The sequence below is a fragment of the Doryrhamphus excisus genome, chromosome 12 (genome assembly GCF_030265055.1).
Source record: "Doryrhamphus excisus isolate RoL2022-K1 chromosome 12, RoL_Dexc_1.0, whole genome shotgun sequence".
NCBI classification, from domain to species: Eukaryota; Metazoa; Chordata; class Actinopteri; order Syngnathiformes; family Syngnathidae; genus Doryrhamphus; species Doryrhamphus excisus.
The window spans coordinates 12306086-12327976 of record NC_080477.1 but is presented as its reverse complement, the minus strand read 5'-3'; the positions used below and the strand labels follow the sequence as shown (position 1 = coordinate 12327976).

At 42.1% G+C, this 21891-nt stretch overlaps 1 protein-coding gene across 11 annotated transcripts in view; it reads left to right on the top strand.

The window, feature by feature from the left end:
- zfhx3b (zinc finger homeobox 3b) overlaps positions 1-19196 on the top strand; it is a 331901-nt gene extending 312705 nt beyond the window's left edge. For 9 of the 11 annotated variants that reach the window (XM_058089529.1, XM_058089531.1, XM_058089533.1 and 6 more), the window contains 5 exons: positions 4693-4829; positions 5281-5481; positions 6906-7023; positions 7126-12558; positions 12937-19196. In XM_058089529.1, the coding sequence (XP_057945512.1) occupies positions 4693-4829; positions 5281-5481; positions 6906-7023; positions 7126-12558; positions 12937-14684 (7637 nt within the window). In that variant the 3' untranslated portion in view covers positions 14685-19196. The remainder of the gene's footprint in view (positions 1-4692; positions 4830-5280; positions 5482-6905; positions 7024-7125; positions 12559-12936) is intronic. The other 2 variants (XM_058089537.1, XM_058089538.1) reach the window with 2 other exon arrangements.
- Positions 19197-21891: the final 2695 nt, after the last annotated feature.

Here is a 21891-nt window from a genome sequence, read left to right as displayed (position 1 = left end):
GACACTGCTCTGTGGCTGATGGCTGCACTGTAGACAGAATAACAAGCACGGTAATTAGCATCCCCTAGTTGCACCACTGAAGCATTGCAGTCGGTGCTCATTCCACAGCAGACTTTGCAAATATTATATGCTGTTTTGCATATAAAAGTGCACATATATTAGCGGTTTACCTGCTCATGGATACTTACTATCTAATAAAGAGAAGATATTTTTGCAGTCTTGCTTCGTGATGGCTTTTAAAGTCAAAGTAGTATGACAAATCAGGAGACAAAGCAATATAAAAAATGTTTACATATTCATAGCACATCCTCTGGATGCTTGTCATCCTTCAAATTATAATTCCCTTTGTCTTTGAAGATAATAGGCCGTAAATTGTCCTTGTTTGCGAGCCAACTCCCTGAAAGCTCAGTGTTTACGAGTTTTAGCACAGACTGTCTAATGGCCGAGCTCCAGCCCGTGTGTCCTGTAAAGGTGAATGCCACGTCATCCTGTTGTTCAGTTGCCTGATTAATAACCATCCTGCTAATTAATAGCTCCTCTGCATGTCATCATGTTCACTTCACCCACTTTTCCACCATGCTTTTAGTCATGCATAAGTCACTCTTGCTTTTAACATTAAGTGTGTCATTTGTTTGAATAAAAGAACTGAATGTTATATATAACAGGAAAGGATTTCATTCATTCTTTCAAAAATTGGTACTGCTTCCTTCATAATTATCCCCCTTTTATTGCTCTGGGAAGCGACATACCCAAGATGATGAAAAGCTGGTTAGAAATGGCAGGGAAAAGAAAAGACATTCAAGTATTGTTAGTGTATCATTAAAAGAGAACGACTTCTGTCACTATGGGACTTGACTCATCTCAATATTAATGGCTAAGGAAGCTTTAAGGCATTTCAAGTATTAAAAGACGCACTTTGCAGTGCAGGAGTACGTGTAGGCATGGCTGTATGGACTCACAGAAAGAGGTCTCGGCAACAACACAGAAGTTGTGCATCCTTACTGAACTGTATTTACTTCTTTGGGAGGTTTACCTTGCATTCATAATGGTCCAATCAGATGCTGCAGAGATTTGAGGTGAAACCAAGAGTTAAACCAGCAACTTTCCAAATAATAGACAACCTCTCAGTCCACCACCTGAGCTGTGCTGTCCCCGGAGGACAAAGCAGATTGATGGAGGCTGTGATTGCAATGATGGATTTCAACATCAGATGACCTGTTTCCGATCATTCAGTCAGTGCACTTTCAGAAGCTTTCTGTCCAGCAACCATCTTTGTTTCCCTTGAAAGCACAACAAGGCTCCAGAGATGTGTGCAATGTGCTCCTCAGTCCCCACTCTGTCTGAATAATACACTGAAGCTATGTGAGGTGAGACAAGGTGCCAACATCCAATTCACTTATGGGACTCAACAGCACCAAAGCCTCTGGTTTACGGAAAAAGTACATGAATTAATAATCATCTAATTGACTCTTAGTTCTTTTTTTTCCCCCTCCATTCGAGCTTGGACGTGTGCGCTTTCAAACACGATTCCACTCAATGTGTCAGAAGAGGTTTGGTGACTCTGTGACTAATGACCAGACAGAGGATCCAGGTCAGGGACACATATGTAACGTAACATACTGTAACATAATACACACCAACAACCTTGGTGAAAATAATCTGTCTCTAGTTCCAAATAATGAAGAACGATGTCTACCCTTTCGTATCGTCCCTTAAAACCAAATTGTCAGTCTTGTTTGTGCTCTTTCTTGCTCTTATCAGGTGTCAGTGTTTTGGTCATTGGTTTGGTGTGACCACCTGTCCATGGTGTAGATATGCGTGTCTAACATGTGCGGAAGACCCCTCCAAAATACCGGTGTCCAACCGTTTTCGTCACTCTAGCCTCTCCATTTTGATGGTCATTTATTTTCATCCCTCCCCCTTGATAAGGACAAACAGGATACAGAAATTGTATGTTAGTCATGGTGCTGTTGATGGTGTTGGACTGGAACAATCCAAAAAAAAAACAAAGCAACCGATCACATTTTATGGAGTCACAATTGGCCGTGACCAGAGAACACTGTGTCTGAGTAAGCTTCCCCAACCGCCCCCTCCCACTCTGTCCCACCCTGATAGAGTCAGTTGGGGACCCTTCAGGAAAGCTCTCCACTATCAACAGTTCTCTCACAGTAATTAACATGGTATATGCATGGAATCAATCATGCTTATTATATTAATCAGGATGCATTTGTCTACTTAACTTAATGTGTCATGCCTGTGGTTCACTTCTGCAGGGTAGCACCCACTTTAAAATTCTTAGTCTGAGAATGTTCATACTGTAATAGTACTAAAGCCAAGGTTTACCATGGGAAAAGGGGACATGGGAGTTAGCATTCAGGAGGGTGCAGGTCTCCACAAAGGACAAAACTAATTCTGTTTAGCACTAATGTGTGCTTATTACTTAAAAAAAATAAATCTTTAAAAAGGAAATATTAAAATGTATTCTATTTCAGTCAAGTGTTTTTTAAAACAAAATAATGGTGCAAGTGATGCCACCATCGATGTCCACCCTTGTTGTTATCTCACAGATTAGCTCACAGGAAGGAAGGAAGGAAGGAAGGAAGCAAGGAGCAAAGGACCAAAGTAGAGTGGATGGGGATGTGGCGAGGACAGTGCCATGACTGAGCGTTTGGTTACTGTCAGCAATGGGAGGCTCCTTTTGTTTAACATTCCCTTTGTTTATAGGTGGATGTGTTTAATGGGATTGGCTGTGACTGGACCCTAACAGGGCCTCGCTGACTGATCCCAATGTCTCTGGGAGATCTAGCAGGCGGCCCCTGTCCAAAACTAGGTTCCCCACTGGGTAATCAGCTCAACTCATCCTGATTGGAGGTGACATTTTAATGTCTGGAGCAAGAATGTGGTCAGCCCCGCTTAACCTGACCCCTCCCCAAACCACCCCACCCTCACACCAGTGCCCTCTGCTCTCAATTTGCCCCTTGTAGGACTGTACAAATCAGGCCAATTTAACTCTTTATGGGCTTGTTAGTGGTTAGCAAGGCACCTCTTAAGGTTCCACAGTGAATTCCTTTTGCAGGTGACAAAGCGGTGTAGCTCTCCTCATACTGGCTCAGAGTGGATTCAGTTCCTCTGTAAGCTTCAGCTTAACTGAGTGTTTAAGTGTGATGATTCACTTTGTGCCACTGCCATTTTTTTTCTTTCTTTGTAACACTGAGGTGTTTTTTAAAGTGCTTCGCACTTACTCGGGTGAGCCTTGTTCTGCAAACATGGGAAGGCATAGCGTGGGTGTGTATAGCACCCCTTACACACACACACACATATATATATATATATATATATCATATCTCCCTTATCAGTGAAGTCGAGTGTTGTGCTAGCATTAGCGATTTAGCATCGAACTAGTGAGGGGAAGATTTTCAACATCTCAGTAACACATATGTACATTATAGCGATTTGGTTGATCCTATTTATAATGTATATAATAATGTAATATAATGAAAAGCACTAAATGAATACAGAGCCACCATCTCGCTTGGTGGACTTTGTTTTTCAGAGAGGTTGTGTACCACAATTATGCATATTAGTACTCAGTCATCAAATCTTAAATGTATGTATTCCCACATAGAATCAGCATTTGGGAGCAAATATGAGGTGAAAGAAAAAGGGGGAAAATACATCCAAATACATCATTTTTGGATCGGAGAACGGTAGATGGTGCGTTCAATGACCGTCAAAAAAGTAGTCCAAATCGCAGCTTACATTAAACATTTCTAATTAATAATTACAGTATTGTAATAAAACAATAGTTTAGTAATTTAGTTAGTTAGTTATTAATGGTTTAATAATTATAAATTCATATGTATTTTAATATGTTTTAAAAGAGAAATGAAACAACATTGAGTTTGCAATTTTTATTAAATGTTTTATGGCTATTGCCCTATGTTTTAGGTATTTTCATTTGTACATTTCATGAAGGAAAGATGCATTTTGGCAAATATTTTCTGAATGTTGCTAAATAGGCTTTTTTTCATTTTTATGACTAATTTCTAGCTGTGATTAAATGTGATTAATTCTGAGTTAACTATGGACAAAGATGTGATTAACCATGATCAAATACATTAATTGATTCACGGCCCTAATAATATGTAATGATATGTAATATGATTATTTCTTCTTTTAAGCAATCATATTACTCTAAGTCTTATTATAAGTATACCATATAATGATATTTAAGATGTTATTTTAACTTAATCTTACTACATACTGTATATTTAACCAGAAAACATGTACAGCACATTTCAGGACGAACATACACTGTACACTCATGTGAACCTCTTCCAAATGATGTCTGTGTACTTTGTCTCACAGTTAAAGACTCATGTGGACCGAACGTCTGAGGTGGTGTGAAACTTAAAGCTGCACCCTGTGGCAAACTAACATTTGTATATGACGCCATCTACAACTCCAGCTTTGAAAGCAGCATGAAAGTAGATGTAAATGTGTGTGATATATCTTCTGAGTTGTATAATCCACTGCCCAATTCCCATTACATGTAGTAATGGCACGTTTAAGAAAGACAGCCCTTTCGCTCTTTACCCTCACTTATATTGATTGAACTGTTCCCAGGCTGCCAAGCTTTCAACTCATCCTGACATCTCCTCTCTTTATCCCTGTATGCATGTGTTTCTTCAGCAGTGTCCATCCACGCGGAACAACGTCAGTCAGATTCCCCGATTCCAAGCAAAAGGCCCTCGTCACGGTCGGAGACCTCTGAGACCCCACTCTCCTCAAAGCGTCCCCGGACTGCTGAAAAGCAAGCTGCAGAGCAGGTGAGCGCTCCAAAAAAATAGAACTGCCAGCCATGTTGTGACTTCATGAATGTTTTATTTTATCACCTTAAAACGTTAACTCCAATGAGAAGAACTTTGTATAAATGATGTACTATATTTACAGTATCTCACCAAGTCCAGGACTTTCTTTTCAACTCTCCTCCAAATTATTTTAGCCTCTGCTGCAGTCACATTGCTAATTGTGTATAAGGTGGAAAATCAATATGGTATTTGACAGATGAGAGCACTTTGAAGTGGGTGCCAAGAGTGAGTGCTTCTCACTATAACACACTTGTCCGTGATCAGAGGAATCTGTCTGCTTGAGGGAAAGCTGGCCTTGTTCTCTCGCCTCCTGATCTACAGTTTCTCTTCTCTCACAAAAGACATTTCACCCTATTAACCCTGTGAATATGCCCCCCCCCCCCCCACCCTTCTATCTATTTTCCCTCAGATGTACCAGTGCCCTTACTGCAAGTTCACCAACACAGACCTGAATCGTCTCAGAATGCACGTGATGACACAGCACTCTGTCCAGCCCATGTTACGCTGCCCGCTGTGTCAGGACATGCTCAACAACAAGGTCCACCTGCAGTTCCACCTCACGCACCTGCACAGTGTCGCACCCGACTGTGTCGATAAGCTCATTGCCACGGTAAGTCCATGACATCATCAGGAAGTGTTCTCCTATAATCAACATTTTACAGTTATGTTGGTTATTCTAAATGGTCACCATCCATTGCCTGGGGAAATGTAATGCTGAGGTCGCTGGATACGATTCATTCAATCCAGTACATGATTATTTTATAGTTAAATCGGTTAATTGATTAGTAGGTGTGCTTCACTACTTGGATCCATATACTGTATAGTTAGATTAGTTAGATTTATGTCACCTGCAGTGTACTGCTGCATTGTTCCCAACTGTGTAATGGCCTTGATTCTAATAATGTTCACCATCAAGGGGAGATTAAATTTTATTTGTCCTGTTTTCTTGTAAATCACTGAGAAAATCTTTGTTCTGTTCTATCACTCACTTGCCGGACAATCACACAGTAAAACATTGCTCTATCTACCGCCTGGTCGGCTTCGCCCACCCCATCTAGAAAGTAAATGGCAAGCACATTAGTATGGTAGATGGCAATATTTATTTCTTTTATAGGGGTTGTAATGTACTGAACCACTACCGAGTAGCATGACAGAATAGCGGTATTAGAAGACACATTAAAGCCAACACCTTTTTTATAATGAATGAATGCTGATGGAAAAGTACTTTATTTTTTCACTCATCTAAGTAGAGGAGCATAATTAATTCTGAGATAGGTGACTTTTATTTCTTGCCAAGCATGCATAATGATATGTTCTTACTCCTACCTTTCATCGTTTCATCATCATATTGTCTTTGTAGCCCACATTCCTCCATCTGTTTCCACCCAAAGCCTCTCTAGTATCTCTTAGGTCCTCCACATTGGTATTTTCTCTTCTTTTAGTGCAGGATTTTCATCAAAGCCTCATATTATCATGTTAGTTCATTATCATAAAATGAGTGTAAATGTTTAATTAGCCCTCTGGTTATTTACTACACTGTAGTTTTCTTAATCTTAAATATAATTTTCCTAATTAAACGAAACATTGGGCTTGGTTCCTGAAGGGCACAAAAGTTGCAAACAGTTCTTTATCTCCTCCAGCCGCCCCTTTTGCTGTGTGATTCATTTTCAGTCTGTGTAAGATGGCGGCAATGAAAATGAGGCTGCTTCATTAATTCTGGGTCTGGCTGGATGATAGCCATTTTGAACTATGTTTGCCAATTAGACGGGCCAATTCAAAAGTGACCTTGGGATACTTTGCGCTCTCCTTTAATAGGGTAATAAAGTAGTTGTCTAGAATCATTCAGCTTTGTTTTTGTTTGTGGCTCCACTCTGCTAGACGGAAGTGAGAGCATAGAGTGGACGATTATGGTAATTTTAAATGATGGTCACTAATCATATAGGGCATGGATAAAACAGTTGGAGCGTATCTTCATGTGTAAAACACGCAAAAGAAAGATTAGTGGAACAAATCTGTGTGTTTGGTTTGTTCCAGGTGACTGCAACTGATGTTCTCCCAGCAAGCATGTTCATACCTGTGCCTGGTCCAGAAAGAGAGACCCCGAACCCTTTGCATGCTGTTGCTAACGCTGAAGATACAAAGAAACAAGGTGGTTAGTATTTAGTTATTGTAACTTAACAATAATACGTCATCCTGTTGACGTAGACTGCAGACATTTACATTGAGTTTTAATCATCTATTGGTTTCTTCACAGATTCACCAGATGCTGATCTTGAGAAGGGTGTTTCACTCCCAACAGAAATAGCTGAAGCTCACAAGTCCCCTCTAGAAGATCAACAAACGGAGAAGGATGATTCAACTGGATTCCTGTGCTGGAAGAAAGGCTGTAATCAAGTGTTCAAGTCATCCAACTCTCTCCAGATGCACTTCAATGAAGTTCACAACAAAAGGCCCCAGCTGCCTGTTTCAGATCGCCATGTCTACAAGTATCGTTGTAACCAATGCAGCTTGGCCTTCAAGACGGTGGAGAAGCTCCAGCTCCATTCCCAGTACCATGTGATTCGAGCAGCCACCATGTGCTGCCTCTGCCAGCGGAGCTTCAGGACACTACAAGCACTGAAGAAACATTTAGAAACCAGCCACCTGGAGCTGAGTGAAGCTGATATCCAGCAGCTGTATGGTGGCTTATTGATGAATGGAGACATTATGGTCATGAGTGACGTAGCCCTTGCCGATGAGCATGGAGGTCTGGGAGAAGATGACAAAGACGGAGATGAGAGTGACTTGGAGGAAAAGCAAAGCCCAACAGGCAGTGACTCTGGCTCACTACTGGAAGATTCCGGATCTGAACCAAAGCGTGCTTTGCCATTCAGAAAGGGCCCCAACTTTACAATGGAGAAGTTCTTGGATCCATCTCGTCCTTTCAAGTGCACCGTCTGCAAAGAGTCATTCACACAGAAAAACATTCTTCTGGTTCACTACAACTCTGTCTCCCACCTGCACAAGGTGAAGAGAGCGCTTCAGGAATCTACTACTGGTCAACCAGAGCCTACAAGCAGCCCTGACAGCAAGCCATTTAAGTGTAACACTTGTAATGTGGCATATAGCCAGAGTTCTACTTTGGAAATCCACATGCGCTCCGTGCTGCACCAAACAAAAGCAAGGGCAGCCAAACTAGAAGCTGCAGGAGGGATACCAAGCTCTGCAAGTGCTACTGGTGCGAGCGGTGGAAACACTACCATTAGCACTTCAACAAGTCCAAGCCCAGCAAGCAATTCAACAGCAAACACAACCAACCACAATTCTTCTGGGTCTCAAACAGCTCAGAGTCTTCTTGGAGGAAACCACACATCCCAGAGTCATAGCAATGAGACTAGCAGCTCCATCAGCAGCCGTTCCTCGCCATCGGAGAACAGTGATGCAAAAAAGGCTAAATATGCAGACATGCTGTCTGCAAGGGGGCAACAACAGCTTCAGCAACAACAACATTTAGCTCAAGCTCAAGCCCAAGCCCAAGCCCAACTTCAACAAGAGCTCCAGCAGCAGGCTGCTCTTCTGCAATCTCAGCTCTTTAACCCAGCACTTCTGCAGCACTTCCCCATGACAACTGATGCACTTCTCCCCTTGCAACAGCAGCAGTTGCTGTTTCCTTTCTATATCCCTGGAGCAGAATTTCAGCTAAACCCGGAGATCAACATCAGTAATTCAGCACTTGGACTAACAGGATCAACCACCTCGCTGCTAGAAGATCTCAAAAACTCAGCCCAGCAGAGCTGCTTACAGCAGCAACTGATGCATCACCATCTTCAGCAGCAGCAGCCTCACTCACAGGTTCAAGGTCAGATGGCATTGCTGCAGCAGAGTGCTTCTCTCCACCAGCAACTTGAAAAAAAGCAGAAGCCGACCTCTCAAACCGACAAAGACAAAGATACTCAAAGAGAAAAGGACATGACTGAAAAAAACGAGGACGGCAACAAAGATTCAATGGACAAATTAAAAGAAAAGAAGGAACTTCAACATATTTCAACCAATATAAACCATGACTCCGGCTTACTTCCACCAAGGATTGCATCAGATGCTCGTGGAAATGCAACCAAAGCCCTGCTAGAAAATTTCGGGTTTGAGTTAGTGATTCAGTATAATGAAAATAAACAAAAAGCTCAGAAAAGGGGAACTGGGCCTACAGGATCAAGTGGACCAGGTGGAATCACAAGAGTGGTGGATCCCGTCGAGGGATTAGAGAAACTGGAATGTGAAGCCTGTGGCAAGCTTTTTTCCAATATACTGATTCTAAAGAGCCACCAGGAGCATATCCACCAGGCTTTCTTTCCATTCCGATCCCTTGAGCGATTCGCCAAGGAATACAGAGAGAATTATGATAAACTATATCCACTGAGACCCTCCACACCAGAGGCTGCTCCAGCTCCTCCACCTCCTCCCCCTCCTCCTCCACCCCAACGAGCTCCCACACCAAATATTCCCGTCTCTGCGGCCTCACTCACACCTCCGACTGTACCTACTCCACAGCCTCCAGTTCCAATGCCTCAAATTCCCATGCCAATGGATTTGCCGATCTTCTCACCACTAATGATGCAGCCCATGTCTCTCCAGTCCTTGCCCACCCAGATGCCCCCTCAGCTACCATCTGTTGAACCTTCTCTGGCCTCCGACTTGGCCCAGCTGTACCAACAACAGCTCACTCCAGCCATGCTACAGCAGCAACAGAACAAGAGGCCACGGACACGTATCACAGACGACCAACTTCGGGTTCTGCGACAGTACTTTGATATTAATAATTCACCTAATGAAGAACAGATTAAAGAGATGGCAGATAAATCAGGACTGCAACAAAAAGTCATCAAGCACTGGTTCAGAAACACCCTTTTCAAAGAGCGACAACGCAACAAAGACTCGCCATACAACTTCAATAATCCGCCAACCACCACACTCGAAGAGACTAAAATTGACTCTAAACCTCCTTCTCCTGAACCGCAAAAGCACGATTTTTATGGAAGTAAACGGTCTTCTAGAACTAGGTTTACTGACTACCAGCTGAGAATCTTGCAAGATTTCTTTGATGCCAATGCATATCCTAAAGACGATGAGTTTGAACAGCTTTCCAATCTTCTGAGCCTTCCTACTCGTGTCATTGTCGTTTGGTTCCAAAATGCTCGCCAGAAGGCGAGGAAAAATTATGAAAACCAGAGTGACGGCGGGAAAGATGGCGAGAGACGAGAACTGTCAAACGACCGATATATTCGCACCTCAAATCTGAACTACCAGTGCAAAAAATGCAGCTTGGTATTCCAAAGAATATTTGATCTCATAAAACACCAGAAGAAGCTGTGCTACAAAGACGAGGATGAAGATGGGCAATATGACAGCCACAATGAGGATTCCATGGATCTGTCTAATGAAAGTTATACTCCCTCTGGTTCTTCCTGCCACACCCCAATGCCCTCCTCTTCAAGTCTCTGCCCACTGCCACCCTCCACCTCAGCATTCATGCACCTCTCTTCAGCTGATAAGGATGAGGCTTCACCAGCAACCACCTCAAACCTTCATGAGGAAAAGTCAAAGGAGCTAACAGACATTTCTGCTGATCCCCAAGAAAACAAAACATCTATCAAGCAGGAAAATGTTCTCCAAACCCATTCTGAATCACAACAGCAGAGAAATCCGAGAGAAGAGAAGATGCAGTCACTTTCAAAGCCGAACAAACATTCATCTCCTTCCTTCACACAACAACAAAGTGGACCATCAGCCTCACAGACAAGCCAGGCTCCCCCTCAAAGCTCCCACATAAGCCACAATCCACATCTGAGCTCTGCTACAAATCAAATGGCCCAGCAGATGATCCCATACCAGTGTGATCAGTGCAAGATTGGCTTCCCTTCTTTTGAGCACTGGCAGGACCACCAGCAATTACACTTCCTTTCCGTGCAGAATCAGTTTATCCACCCACAATTTCTTGACCGGCCGATGGACATGCCTTTCATGCTATTTGACCCGAGCAATCCTCTCCTGGCAAGTCAGTTACTCTCTGGGGCAATGCCCCAGATCCCCAGCAGTTCTGCCACCTCTCCTTCCACACCCACCTCCACCATGAACTCCCTCAAGAGGAAGCTCGAGGAAAAAGCTGGCACAAGTCCAGGAGAGAATGACAGCACAAACAGTGAAGAGCCACAGAGAGACAAACGGCTTAGAACCACCATCACACCGGAACAGCTAGAGATACTCTATCAGAAGTATCTATTGGATTCTAACCCTACACGCAAGATGCTTGACCACATTGCCCATGAGGTGGGGTTGAAGAAAAGAGTAGTGCAAGTCTGGTTTCAAAATACCAGAGCCAGAGAGAGAAAAGGCCAGTTTAGAGCAGTGGGGCCAGCTCAAGCTCATCGAAGATGCCCTTTTTGCAGAGCTCTTTTTAAAGCAAAAACGGCTCTTGAGGCACACATTCGCTCTCGCCACTGGCACGAGGCCAAACGGGCTGGCTATAATTTGGCCCTGACTGGTATGCTACCTGATCAGGAGGGCATGCAAATAAAGTTGGATGCCTTGGAATCAAGCTATTCCCAAATGGCTTCATCAAATATGGATGGACAAAGCTCTTCGATGTCTCCTGTCAACAGAGGAATGGATTTGTCTCCCAGGGCTCTACTGAGTCCTTCATCCATTAAAGTTGAGGGAATGGAAGAATTTGAGAATGCAGCCATGTCTTCTGTGAATCTCAGCTTTGATCAAAACAAGCTGGATAACGACGACTGTTCCTCTGTGAATACAGCCATCACAGATACAACAACAGGTGATGAGGCTAACGCCGATAATGACAGTGCTGATGCAAAACACAGCCAAAGTAGCAGTGATTACCTGTCAAAGCAGGGGTGCACTGCCCCCATCCTTGAAAATGATGACCAGATGTCCTCCGGGCTCGTCAGCCCTGCAACAAGCTATTATGCTAAGGACTATGAAAATGAACATATTATTGACCACAGCGAGACATCCAGTCTGGCTGATCCTTGCTCGCCAAGTCCTGGAGCCTCAGGTACCAGGAGCATTGACAGTGGAGATCGTCCTGGCCAAAAGCGCTTCCGAACCCAGATGACCAACCTCCAGCTTAAAGTATTGAAGTCCTGTTTTAATGACTACAGGACCCCCACCATGCTGGAATGCGAGGTACTTGGCAATGATATTGGACTTCCAAAGAGAGTGGTTCAGGTGTGGTTTCAAAATGCCCGTGCCAAGGAGAAAAAGGCGAAACTTAACATGGCCAAGCACTTTGGAATCAATCAAACATCCTATGAGGGGCCAAAGACTGAATGCACTTTGTGTGGTGTCAAGTACAGTGCCCGCCTCTCTGTCCGCGATCACATATTCTCCCAGCAGCACATCTCCAAGGTAAAGGATACCATTGGCAGCCAGATCGATAAGGAAAAAGAATACTTTGACCCAGCTACTGTCCGTCAACTTATGGCTCAGCAAGAAATGGACCGAATTAAGAAGGCCAATGAGGTTTTAGGATTGGCGCAGCAGCAGGCCATGCAGCAGCAGGGGATGTTTGATAACCCAGCAATGCAGGCGCTGAATCTACAGTCAGCCTATTCCAATCTGCAAGGCATTCCACCAGTCCTCTTGCCCGGGGTTGGAAGCCCCTCTCTTTCCAGCTTTAACTCCTCTAATTCAGGTATGTTGTCATTATTGCCTTGATACATAGGAACAACTATTTTATATCAGTAAACATACAAGCATATTAATTATTATTTCACTTATCACTTATCCTTGGACATGTTTCATAGCATGCATAATTAGGATAACACTCCTGCGCCCCCTACTTCCTGACCAAATTCTCTATGCACAACACTGCAAAATGCACAAACACATGCACAAAAATTTAGCTTTTTGAACAGGAAACGCCTTTGACTTGACACACGCTTGGGTGGGCAATGTATACTACAGCTCAGTGTATAAATAAGAATGATTTAGTAAATTTGCAGGCTATTGCTACAACATGTCATAACTATCTCCCTAACTATTGTGTGTTTTCTACTTTACACAATTTCAGCTTTAACTCCTCCAAAACCTTCAAACCTGCTAAACATGCCTGGTGCCGGTGTTCCATCGCCAAGCCTCCCCACATCCGGATTGCCCAACAAGCCGCCCTCATCATCATCCCTGTCCACATCGAGCCCAGCACAGACCAACACTTCTGTTTCCACCTCAAACCCCACCTCCACATCCAACTCCGCTTCTTCGACCAGCCAGTCCATCTCCCGTCCCGAACACCCCAAAGAGCATGAAGGCGAGAGGTTAAGAGACAAAGACAAGCCCAAGGATAAGGCAGAGAAGCCCTCAACTCCATCATCAACTGGAGGCACCCCTGCCCCTTCTACTTCTGCTGCCAGCGCCAAGAAAGAAAAAACAGATCCTGCTGTTCCGGCCACCTCTATGCCAACTCCTGGTATGGAGTATGTGGTAGACCCTGCCCAGCTTCAGGCCCTGCAGGCTGCATTGGCTTCGGACCCTACTGCTCTTCTCACCAACCAGTTCTTGCCCTATTTCATGCCTGGCTTTTCCCCGTACTACACCCCTCAGATCCCAGGTGCTCTCCAAGGGGGTTACCTGCAACCGATGTATGGTATGGAGAGTCTTTTTCCCTACAACCCCGCCTTGTCACAAGCACTGATGGGCCTTTCTCCAGGCTCTCTGCTGCAGCATTACCAGCAATATCAGCAGAGCTTGCAAGAAGCACTACAGCAGCAGCAGCGGCAGCTTCAGCAGATCCAGCAACCCAAGGCAAGCCAAAATCAAGCCCCCTCTAAATCCTTGGGGGATCGGAAAGAGTCTGCCAAAGATCCAGCGAAAACAGAGGAGAAAAAGGGCAACCCTCATACTGCATCCCCAACTACCCCTTCCACATCCTCCCCGTCGAATAAAGTACACACTGCGCAGAATGACTTGGATGGCAAAGCTGTGGACCCCCATCTGGACCAATTCATCGTCCCCAAGGTGCAGTACAAACTGGCATGCCGGAAGTGTCAAGCAGTTTTCACCAAGGAAGAAGCGGCTATTACCCACCTTAAGTCTAACTGTTTTTTTGGTCAGTCTGTGGCAAACCTGCAAGAGATGTTGCTGCGTGTACCCAGCGGCGTAGGTGCAGGGGCTGGAAGTCTCTACGACTGCCTGGCTTGTGACACTACGTTGGATGGGGAAAAAGCACTCAGTCAACACCTGGAATCAGCTTTGCACAAACACAGAACAATCAAGCGATCAGCCAGAAATGCCAAAGAGCTCGCTACTAGTTTATTACCTCACTCTTCAGCCTGCTTCCCCAATCCTAACACCACATCTACCTCGCAGTCTGCCACTCATCCCATCAGCAGCCCCACTCCGCCGCCAACAACATCAGCCACCATGCCATGCTCTGCCGTGTCCGCCACCCTTTGCTCGTCCTCCTCCACTTCTTCCTCCAGCACCCAGCTCAACGCCACGGCTTCCGGCAAACCCTGGCCCCAGGCCCCTTTCTCCAGAGCTTTAGTCGGGAAGCCCAATGCCAGTCCCTCCTCTGCTTCTTCCTTGTTTCCAGTGTCCTCACCCTCAACGGTTACCTCAAGTTCATTGAGCACCTCAGGAGTTCAGACCTCGATACCAACAGACGTCTTTACTGACGAGTCTGACTCTGACAGCAGTCAGAAGTCAGCAGACAGGCTGGGCAGGACGGCGGACAAGCCGCAACAACCTGGCTTTGTCAAAGACAGTAGTTCTTGTAGTAGTAATCTTACTAGCGTAGGAACAGACTCCATCAGATTGTAAAAGATCTTTCGGTGATGGACAATGTTTAAAAAAACACAAAAAGGAAAAAAAAACACACAAATGGGAAAAAAAACATAAAAAACAGCAATGTTAAATACGTTAAAGGTATACAAACCAATTTCAGAAAAAGATGTAAAGACTTACTGCAATTCCAAAGCTTGTAACCAAAAATTTTAATGTTAGTGGATTGTTTTCCCATATCAACATGCTGGTTTTCATTTTGTTTCCCTTTGCTCAACTGAAACACATACATATTGATATATGAGAGGAGAAAAGATCGCTGCAGAGGAATGCTGACAAATGGCCCGAGAAAGAAAGAAAGAAAAAGTCAGAGTGAAGAAAATGTCCTTTTGTTTCATAATAATTTATATTGACTAGCGCACTCACAAAAAGCCAGTATGTGCTGTATGGGAGAATAGTCTGGTCCACGTTCTTGCTATTTAAGCATTCAGATACCAATGGCTTGCAAAAGTAAAATAATAATGTATTGTCTATTTTATTCTCAGGTCAAGAGATCACAAATGTTTTCTTCTGTTACACAAATCCATGTTTTACACTTTTTTTTTATTTCTTCATATCTTCATTTACTTATTTTAATTAGAGTGAAAATTGATTTGGCGTTCTTCTGGGCATTAAATCGGCAGTTAATTGGCTGAGTCGAACTCTTGCAAAAAGATTAAATGGAGGAGAATTGTTGTCCATTCATACCAGACAAAGAGAACATTGCAGACATACGAATGGGCCAAAATGAGTTTTGATGAATAAGAAGAAAAAGAACCCAGCACCCTGTGTATTTATGATAGTTCAGAATATTTTTGGTGTTACATAAATTGTTGCATTGGAAATGAATTCAAGAAGTATGGTAGGTTTGTGTACATTTAGCTTTTGTATTGTCCAACTTAAAGACACTTCATTTGATGTCGTCTTGGTCATTCCGATAGATTAGATGATGATTGGCAGATCATTGATCAACGCTGTCTTATTCTCAACCTTGTCGGGATACATTCACCCGAATTCCCTTCCCGATAAGGCAGGAACCTCTTAATGGGTTATTTAAAATGTATGGGTCAGTTGGTACTGCATCAGCTGAAAGAAAAGAAAATGCTATAGGTGAAATGTTGAAAATGTTATTTTATTTAAGTTCATGTTACCTTTGTGCACTTATTACTGTCTGACTCCTATTTCCCACTCTACTTGTTCTTCTCTTCGCACTTATTTTCGTCAGCTGTCCTGTCTTTGTAGATATGTACACGATAATGCAGGTCTACAGTTTTTATTTTCTTCCTATTTGTTGTCATACATAAAAATGAAAAAAGAATACTAATAATAATTCTCACGCTTTAAGACAAAAAGAAAATCCAAAGACTGAACACTTTCACCATTGGTGCATAAAGATGAGTAAAGAGGCTTCTTTATACTTGATAATTTGTTGCTGTTTTTAAAGGAAAGAAAACAAAGTTTTAAAAGATAAAGGAGTACGTATCAAAGTTGCCGTTTTTGCTTCCTTGCGAGCAAACAGGTGGCTTTTTTACGTAAATACCAAAAACCAAAAAGGGCCCCCTGTCCTTGCATTGTGGAGTAGCACCGTTACAGAGCCATTGCAGTTTGTAAGATACAGTTATGCATCTTTCTTTGACGTTTGTCACATTCAATTGTCCATTTTTTGAAGATCATGTTTGAGGTCTTGTCAAGGACATACGTTTTGCTGCTAATGTAGACTTTTGAAAGAAGACAAAAAAAAAAAAAAACGTACCTAGATGCATGCTTATTTTGCTTTTGGCTAAGCTTTAATGAAAAACAAACAATAAACCAATTTCTTGCCTCTGCAACACCTTTTTTTTTTTTGTTTCTTGTTGCAAAAACGGAACTTTGAAGACTGTGAATATGTATGTTCCAAAGGACATTTTGCTGATTTTCTTTTTGAACAGACCAATGTTTCCAAGCCAATGATCTATGACGTTTGTAAAGAACAGTGCATTCCTATTACCACAGTGGAGTTTTCTTTCTTCACGAGCAAAGACTGATCTTTTTGTCATTTGAATTCCTTAAACTGTCAAAATCGATTTTCACTCCATTTTTCATGCGGCTGTCAACTGTTTGTGTACATTTTTACTGAACAGAGTGATCTCCAAAGGTCCATTTGTGCAAGCATGGAACACTCCATCCATTTGAGGTTGTTGCTCACTTGTTAAGCAAGTCATGGTAGTTACCAAAAAGTGTATATAATACATCTGGTACTGATGTGTCTCCTAGCTTTTAGTCATATGTTTGCCAGTCAACATACAGCTACTTTCAGAGGAGAATGATAGCTTTTTAACTGCGGTGCGGTTGCCCCCAGCAACGACTTGTTCCAGGTGTAAGCAGGGTGCCACACTTACGCATAGATTACAGGTCTGGAAGGGCATCTTCATTCCAAAGCATTATTTCTTGTCGGTTGGAGGTGTTTTTGGAGATGTCCTTCAATGTTCAAATGGTTAGGAGGCTTTCATGTCCCAAAGAAGTCACCCACTTCATCTTATTGCAATGGAAATGGATGCACATCGGTACAGTACCCCCACCCTCTCACTGATGACAAAATGTATATTTTTTCAACCAAAACCAAGACTTATTTAAATTTGTGAAAAAAAAACTTTCTTTTTTGACCAATATTGTATAGCCAATTTATATATAGTATATACAAATAATCCCCCAATAATCTTTAATGCGTTTTGGTGTTGATACCATAGCATGCTGTTCAAATCATCACATTGAGCCTGCAAGCTTGCCACTTCTCTGATGTTCAATCCCCTTAAAGTCTGTGTACTTTTTTTTTGTTTTTTAATTTATGCATTTTAAAGTATCATATGATGTATCAGACATGTATTTTCATTTTCCTATCGATTTTTTTTTCTTTTACTGTATATTACTTTAATCATAAATTAACACTAGCTTTAATTTTAAGATTTTAAGAAAAGGAAACAAAATATGTCCTGGCCACTTTATGGAGATTTCTTTTTTTTTTTGAGATATGATTATTTGTCTTCTTCCCAAAGTGTAATCATTTTGGCTTTGTATGAATGTGTTTGTGTGTGTGTTTTTATTTTGTCTTACACACCAAAACTGATTGAACCACAAATCTGAGTAAATTAGAAAATCAAACGATCGGAAGTGAACATGATTGCGAAGCACTGAGCAATTTTTACTTTGAATGTGGCCAAAGCTTTATGCAGTTAAAAAAAAAAAAAGAAAATGTGCCCCAACATTAAGTGTATATTTTATTGAAATACTGCTGTGGATTTCCACACTGCTACTTTGGGATACTTGATGGACATTGAAAAGTGACAAGGATTTGCTGTAGAGGTCATCTTTGCCCACTGTGAAAAGGAGCGTGTATCTGTATACAGATAAAGATATATTTAAAACAAGACATCAACATTTTTTTTTCTTTATTTCTGAGATGAAGAAGGACTGAAAAGAAAAAAAAAAGAGCGTTGGTGCTCTTTCTGAGGAGGACACGAGAGGCTGTGGGCACACCACAACCGGGGCACGGGAGCCGAGGGCAGGGTCTGAAACAGCTTTAAATACCACCTCCTTATTTGATTAGCGACAACTCCCAATGGACTCTGGAACCAACGGACATGAGTGACAGAGAGGACTGAATCTTGAGTGGCTCCAGCTGCCTCTTTCCTCCTTTCTTTTCCCCCCGATCTGCCTCTGCTTCCGCTCCTCTGAAGGACGTTTCCCAAATTTCAGGACAGGACGGACAGAGACACTTGCCTCTTTCTCCTCCTTCATGTTGCTACCTGTCGCCTTTTCCCCTCCGCTTGTCTTTTGGGTAACAAGTAAGGCTCTCATGTCGCGCGGCAGCTCACCCTTCACTCTGTTGCTATGAAATGAAGAGCAGAGGATGGGGTCGGGTTCTCTAAACTGTCAGTTTTTCCTAGAAAAAGAGGCAGTTTGTACACTTAAAGAAAAGCGTATTAACCAAAATCAACAACCAAACTAACAACCAAACAACCATTTGCTCCAACTTCAAAGATGAACTGTTACTTGGAGCGATCTGTTCCTTTTGTGACTTCTGGTGCCACAATGTTTTTGTTTGTTTTTAAAAACCTTTTGGACTTCTTTTGTTTCCTTAAAATGACTCCTCGTTCGAGCCTCATAAGCATGGCTCTGTGGCTCCAGGCAGCCCAGCTGGGGGTAGAAAAAACAGCCTTGCAATGTACAAAAAAGAGCAAGTTAAACCAAAAATGTTGTTCTTGATGTCTTTTCTATACTGTAGTCTTGTTAGCTTTTTTGTTACTGTAATTATATGATGAAGATTTCCAGACTGTACCAAATGACATGGAAACTAACATACAGTACAAACACAACACACATGGAACTTCAGACTTTTAAAGAAACTTTTTGTCACAAAACCTTGTTGTCCTAGTTAAGTTGATTGTAGATGGTAATTGAATATACTCCTTTGAAATATTTCATCAAGTATGTTTCTTGCTCATTGTGATACATTAAAATAAGTATGAGCATACACTCCTGTGCGTTTTTACTCGTTTTTCTTTGCTCTTTGTGCATCTGTCTGTCTTTCTATCTAGGTGTCTTTCAATATGAAGTCGTCACTCGTCACTTTGTGGCTCAAATTTTGAAGCTTCACTTTATCACGGTTTTTAAAAAAATATATGAATTGATAAATTATGCTGTATTGTGGTCAAATACAACCTATTATTAGTAAAAAAAAATGCATATAGAAGTCGATTTGGCTTGTTTCTTGCCTACATTAGGCATTTTCAAGTATGAAAATAGGTAAAGAGTGAAAATATAAATATGAGGCATTCAAAGAAGCTAAGAGTGATATGTAGTATTCTACACACCACTAAAGCTATTATTTAATTCAGTTTATTTTATAATTTTGCATTCAAAATTATAATGAATCATTAACTAATGTACATCTTATTAAATACCGTAATTTCCAGTGTATAAACCTCTACATTTTTCTTAAACTTTGAACCCCATGGCTTATATAGCGGTGCGGCTAATTTATGACCATGTTCTAATCTCGTGACATCTCTTATAATACTACACAGGAAACGGTAGCCAATCATAAGCTAGAGGGCAGAGGTGTCAAACCCATGCCATGGAGGGCCGAGACACTGCAGGTCACCAAAGCAGGTGATTTTAATGATCAACACCACCTTCAATTTGAGGGATCAAATCATCACAACAAAACCCAGGAAAGTTTTCACAGTAGGTGTGAGTACACATGTTTTATAGGAAGTACAAGGAGTTGTTTTGGGTTAAGTCAACCCGCTAAAGAAGAGACCCTCCTGTCTTAAGCAACAGGCAAGATTCACTGACCATGTTGAGCCAATGAACACACAATGGCACATCCCGAATGAATTAAAAACACCCTAATCTGATCTGTGTGAAAGCAAGGCCATTTCCTTCACAGGCCAGCACCAGATGGCACCCACACTGTGATGGTGCATTGAATGACACCAGACCAAGTCACATAGTGTGAAATTGGGTTAGCGCCTCGGTCAAACACAGGCCTTGGGCAATGTGAGGAGAATGGCCCACCTCTCTAATACTTGCCCCCTTATTTAATTATAATTCTCAATGCATCTCACTAAGTCGGTCATTGAAGTAAGTGATGGGGATGACAGCTTCCTTCTATCTGCTGTCTATTTTTTAACACTCAACTTTGACATATTAAAAAAAAAACTCACTGAACTAGCACATGTATTTTGACGCAAAGATGGCAAGCACATCTGTAACTTTTTACTCTTAAAATAGACCTATTATGCTCATTTTTGTCCATTTGTGTTGAGTTGTGGACTCCTATAGAGCAGGTACACACAATAACCAACACAGAAAGCATTCTAGTTCTTCCAGAATCTGCACCTATTCAGCTGTATTTCTTTGGATATTTTGGTTCCCGTGAAAATGGTCCGTTTTAATGTATTCCTTAATGTAATTCCTTTAATGTATTGCTGTGGTTGGTCACAATGCCGAGTGCATAGAAAGAGTTCCGGTTTGTGCCGCTAACTGTTAGCGAGTTGATAAACGGTATATGTGTGGATAATAAACTGCGATTTCACCCACTGCTGAGTGCATATAAAGACTTTCCGTTTGTGCTGCCAATCAATTTATGTTTTTAAAATGTCCGCTTTTAACATACAGCTATATATGAGTGGGAAGTAAAGCCCTGGACAGTCTGAAGTTTCTCAAGAAAAGAGGTTACTTCAAGACATCTCTCAATGGTAAGTAGATTTAGCATTTTAGCGTTAGGTTTTCTATAGCATCGGTAACGTGTTTTGCTGGACTACCAGTATGTAAAAAAAAAAACACGAGTAGAGCCACTAATTGTGTTGGGAAAAGGCAATTAGCAACATCGCTTCCTCTATGCTATCATGCTACACAGATAAGCGCTTTTGCTACATGACTTACACAAAATAAATACAGTTCAGACACTCATAAACTGTTACTTACTGCTTGCCCTTCTTACTCTGCCATACAACAAAGGGACTTGAACCGACCAAGTAACTTCCACCTGAAAATAAAGCTTTCTAGTTGAAAGCTAACAATGTGTATTTAGTTTTGCATTACAGATACATTATACTGTGTTTGATTACATAGCAATGTATTTTTAATACATGTGTAACAGGTGAAGGATCCAATGAATGTGAACTCTGATTTCAAGTTGCATTACAGTTTTCTTAATCAGAGTGAAAATTAATGACGTTATTCATTTTGATACAATTCCTATGACTAAAATGAAGCAGGGCTGAGGATCTGAGAAGACTGCCACATTTATGGATATGATACTGTTCAACACTAAGCATATACTGTTGCAAGGTAATGAGAGCCTTTCTCAGCTAAACCACTTAGCACGTGAATAGCTTGCCACTTGTCACCATTGAGGGCATCATAATGCAGATGACTGTGAAGAATATACTGTATGTCAACATTCGTGAGTCAATGACAATTACCCTACAGCTGTAATTTTCATGAACGGTGCATTTCGGCGCAGCACGCCACACCCACACCTCTGTCCCTCCCGTCAATGCAAGTGGCAAAGAGCGAGGAGAGAAGGCGTGAGCGGGTTTAACACAGCCTAGTTTAACCGTAACTAATCAAATGAACACCTCTCATTGTCTAAAATGAGCAGGGCCCACTGGACTGTGCATCAGAGGCCACAATGCGTGTCACAATGTAGACCACCTTGTGG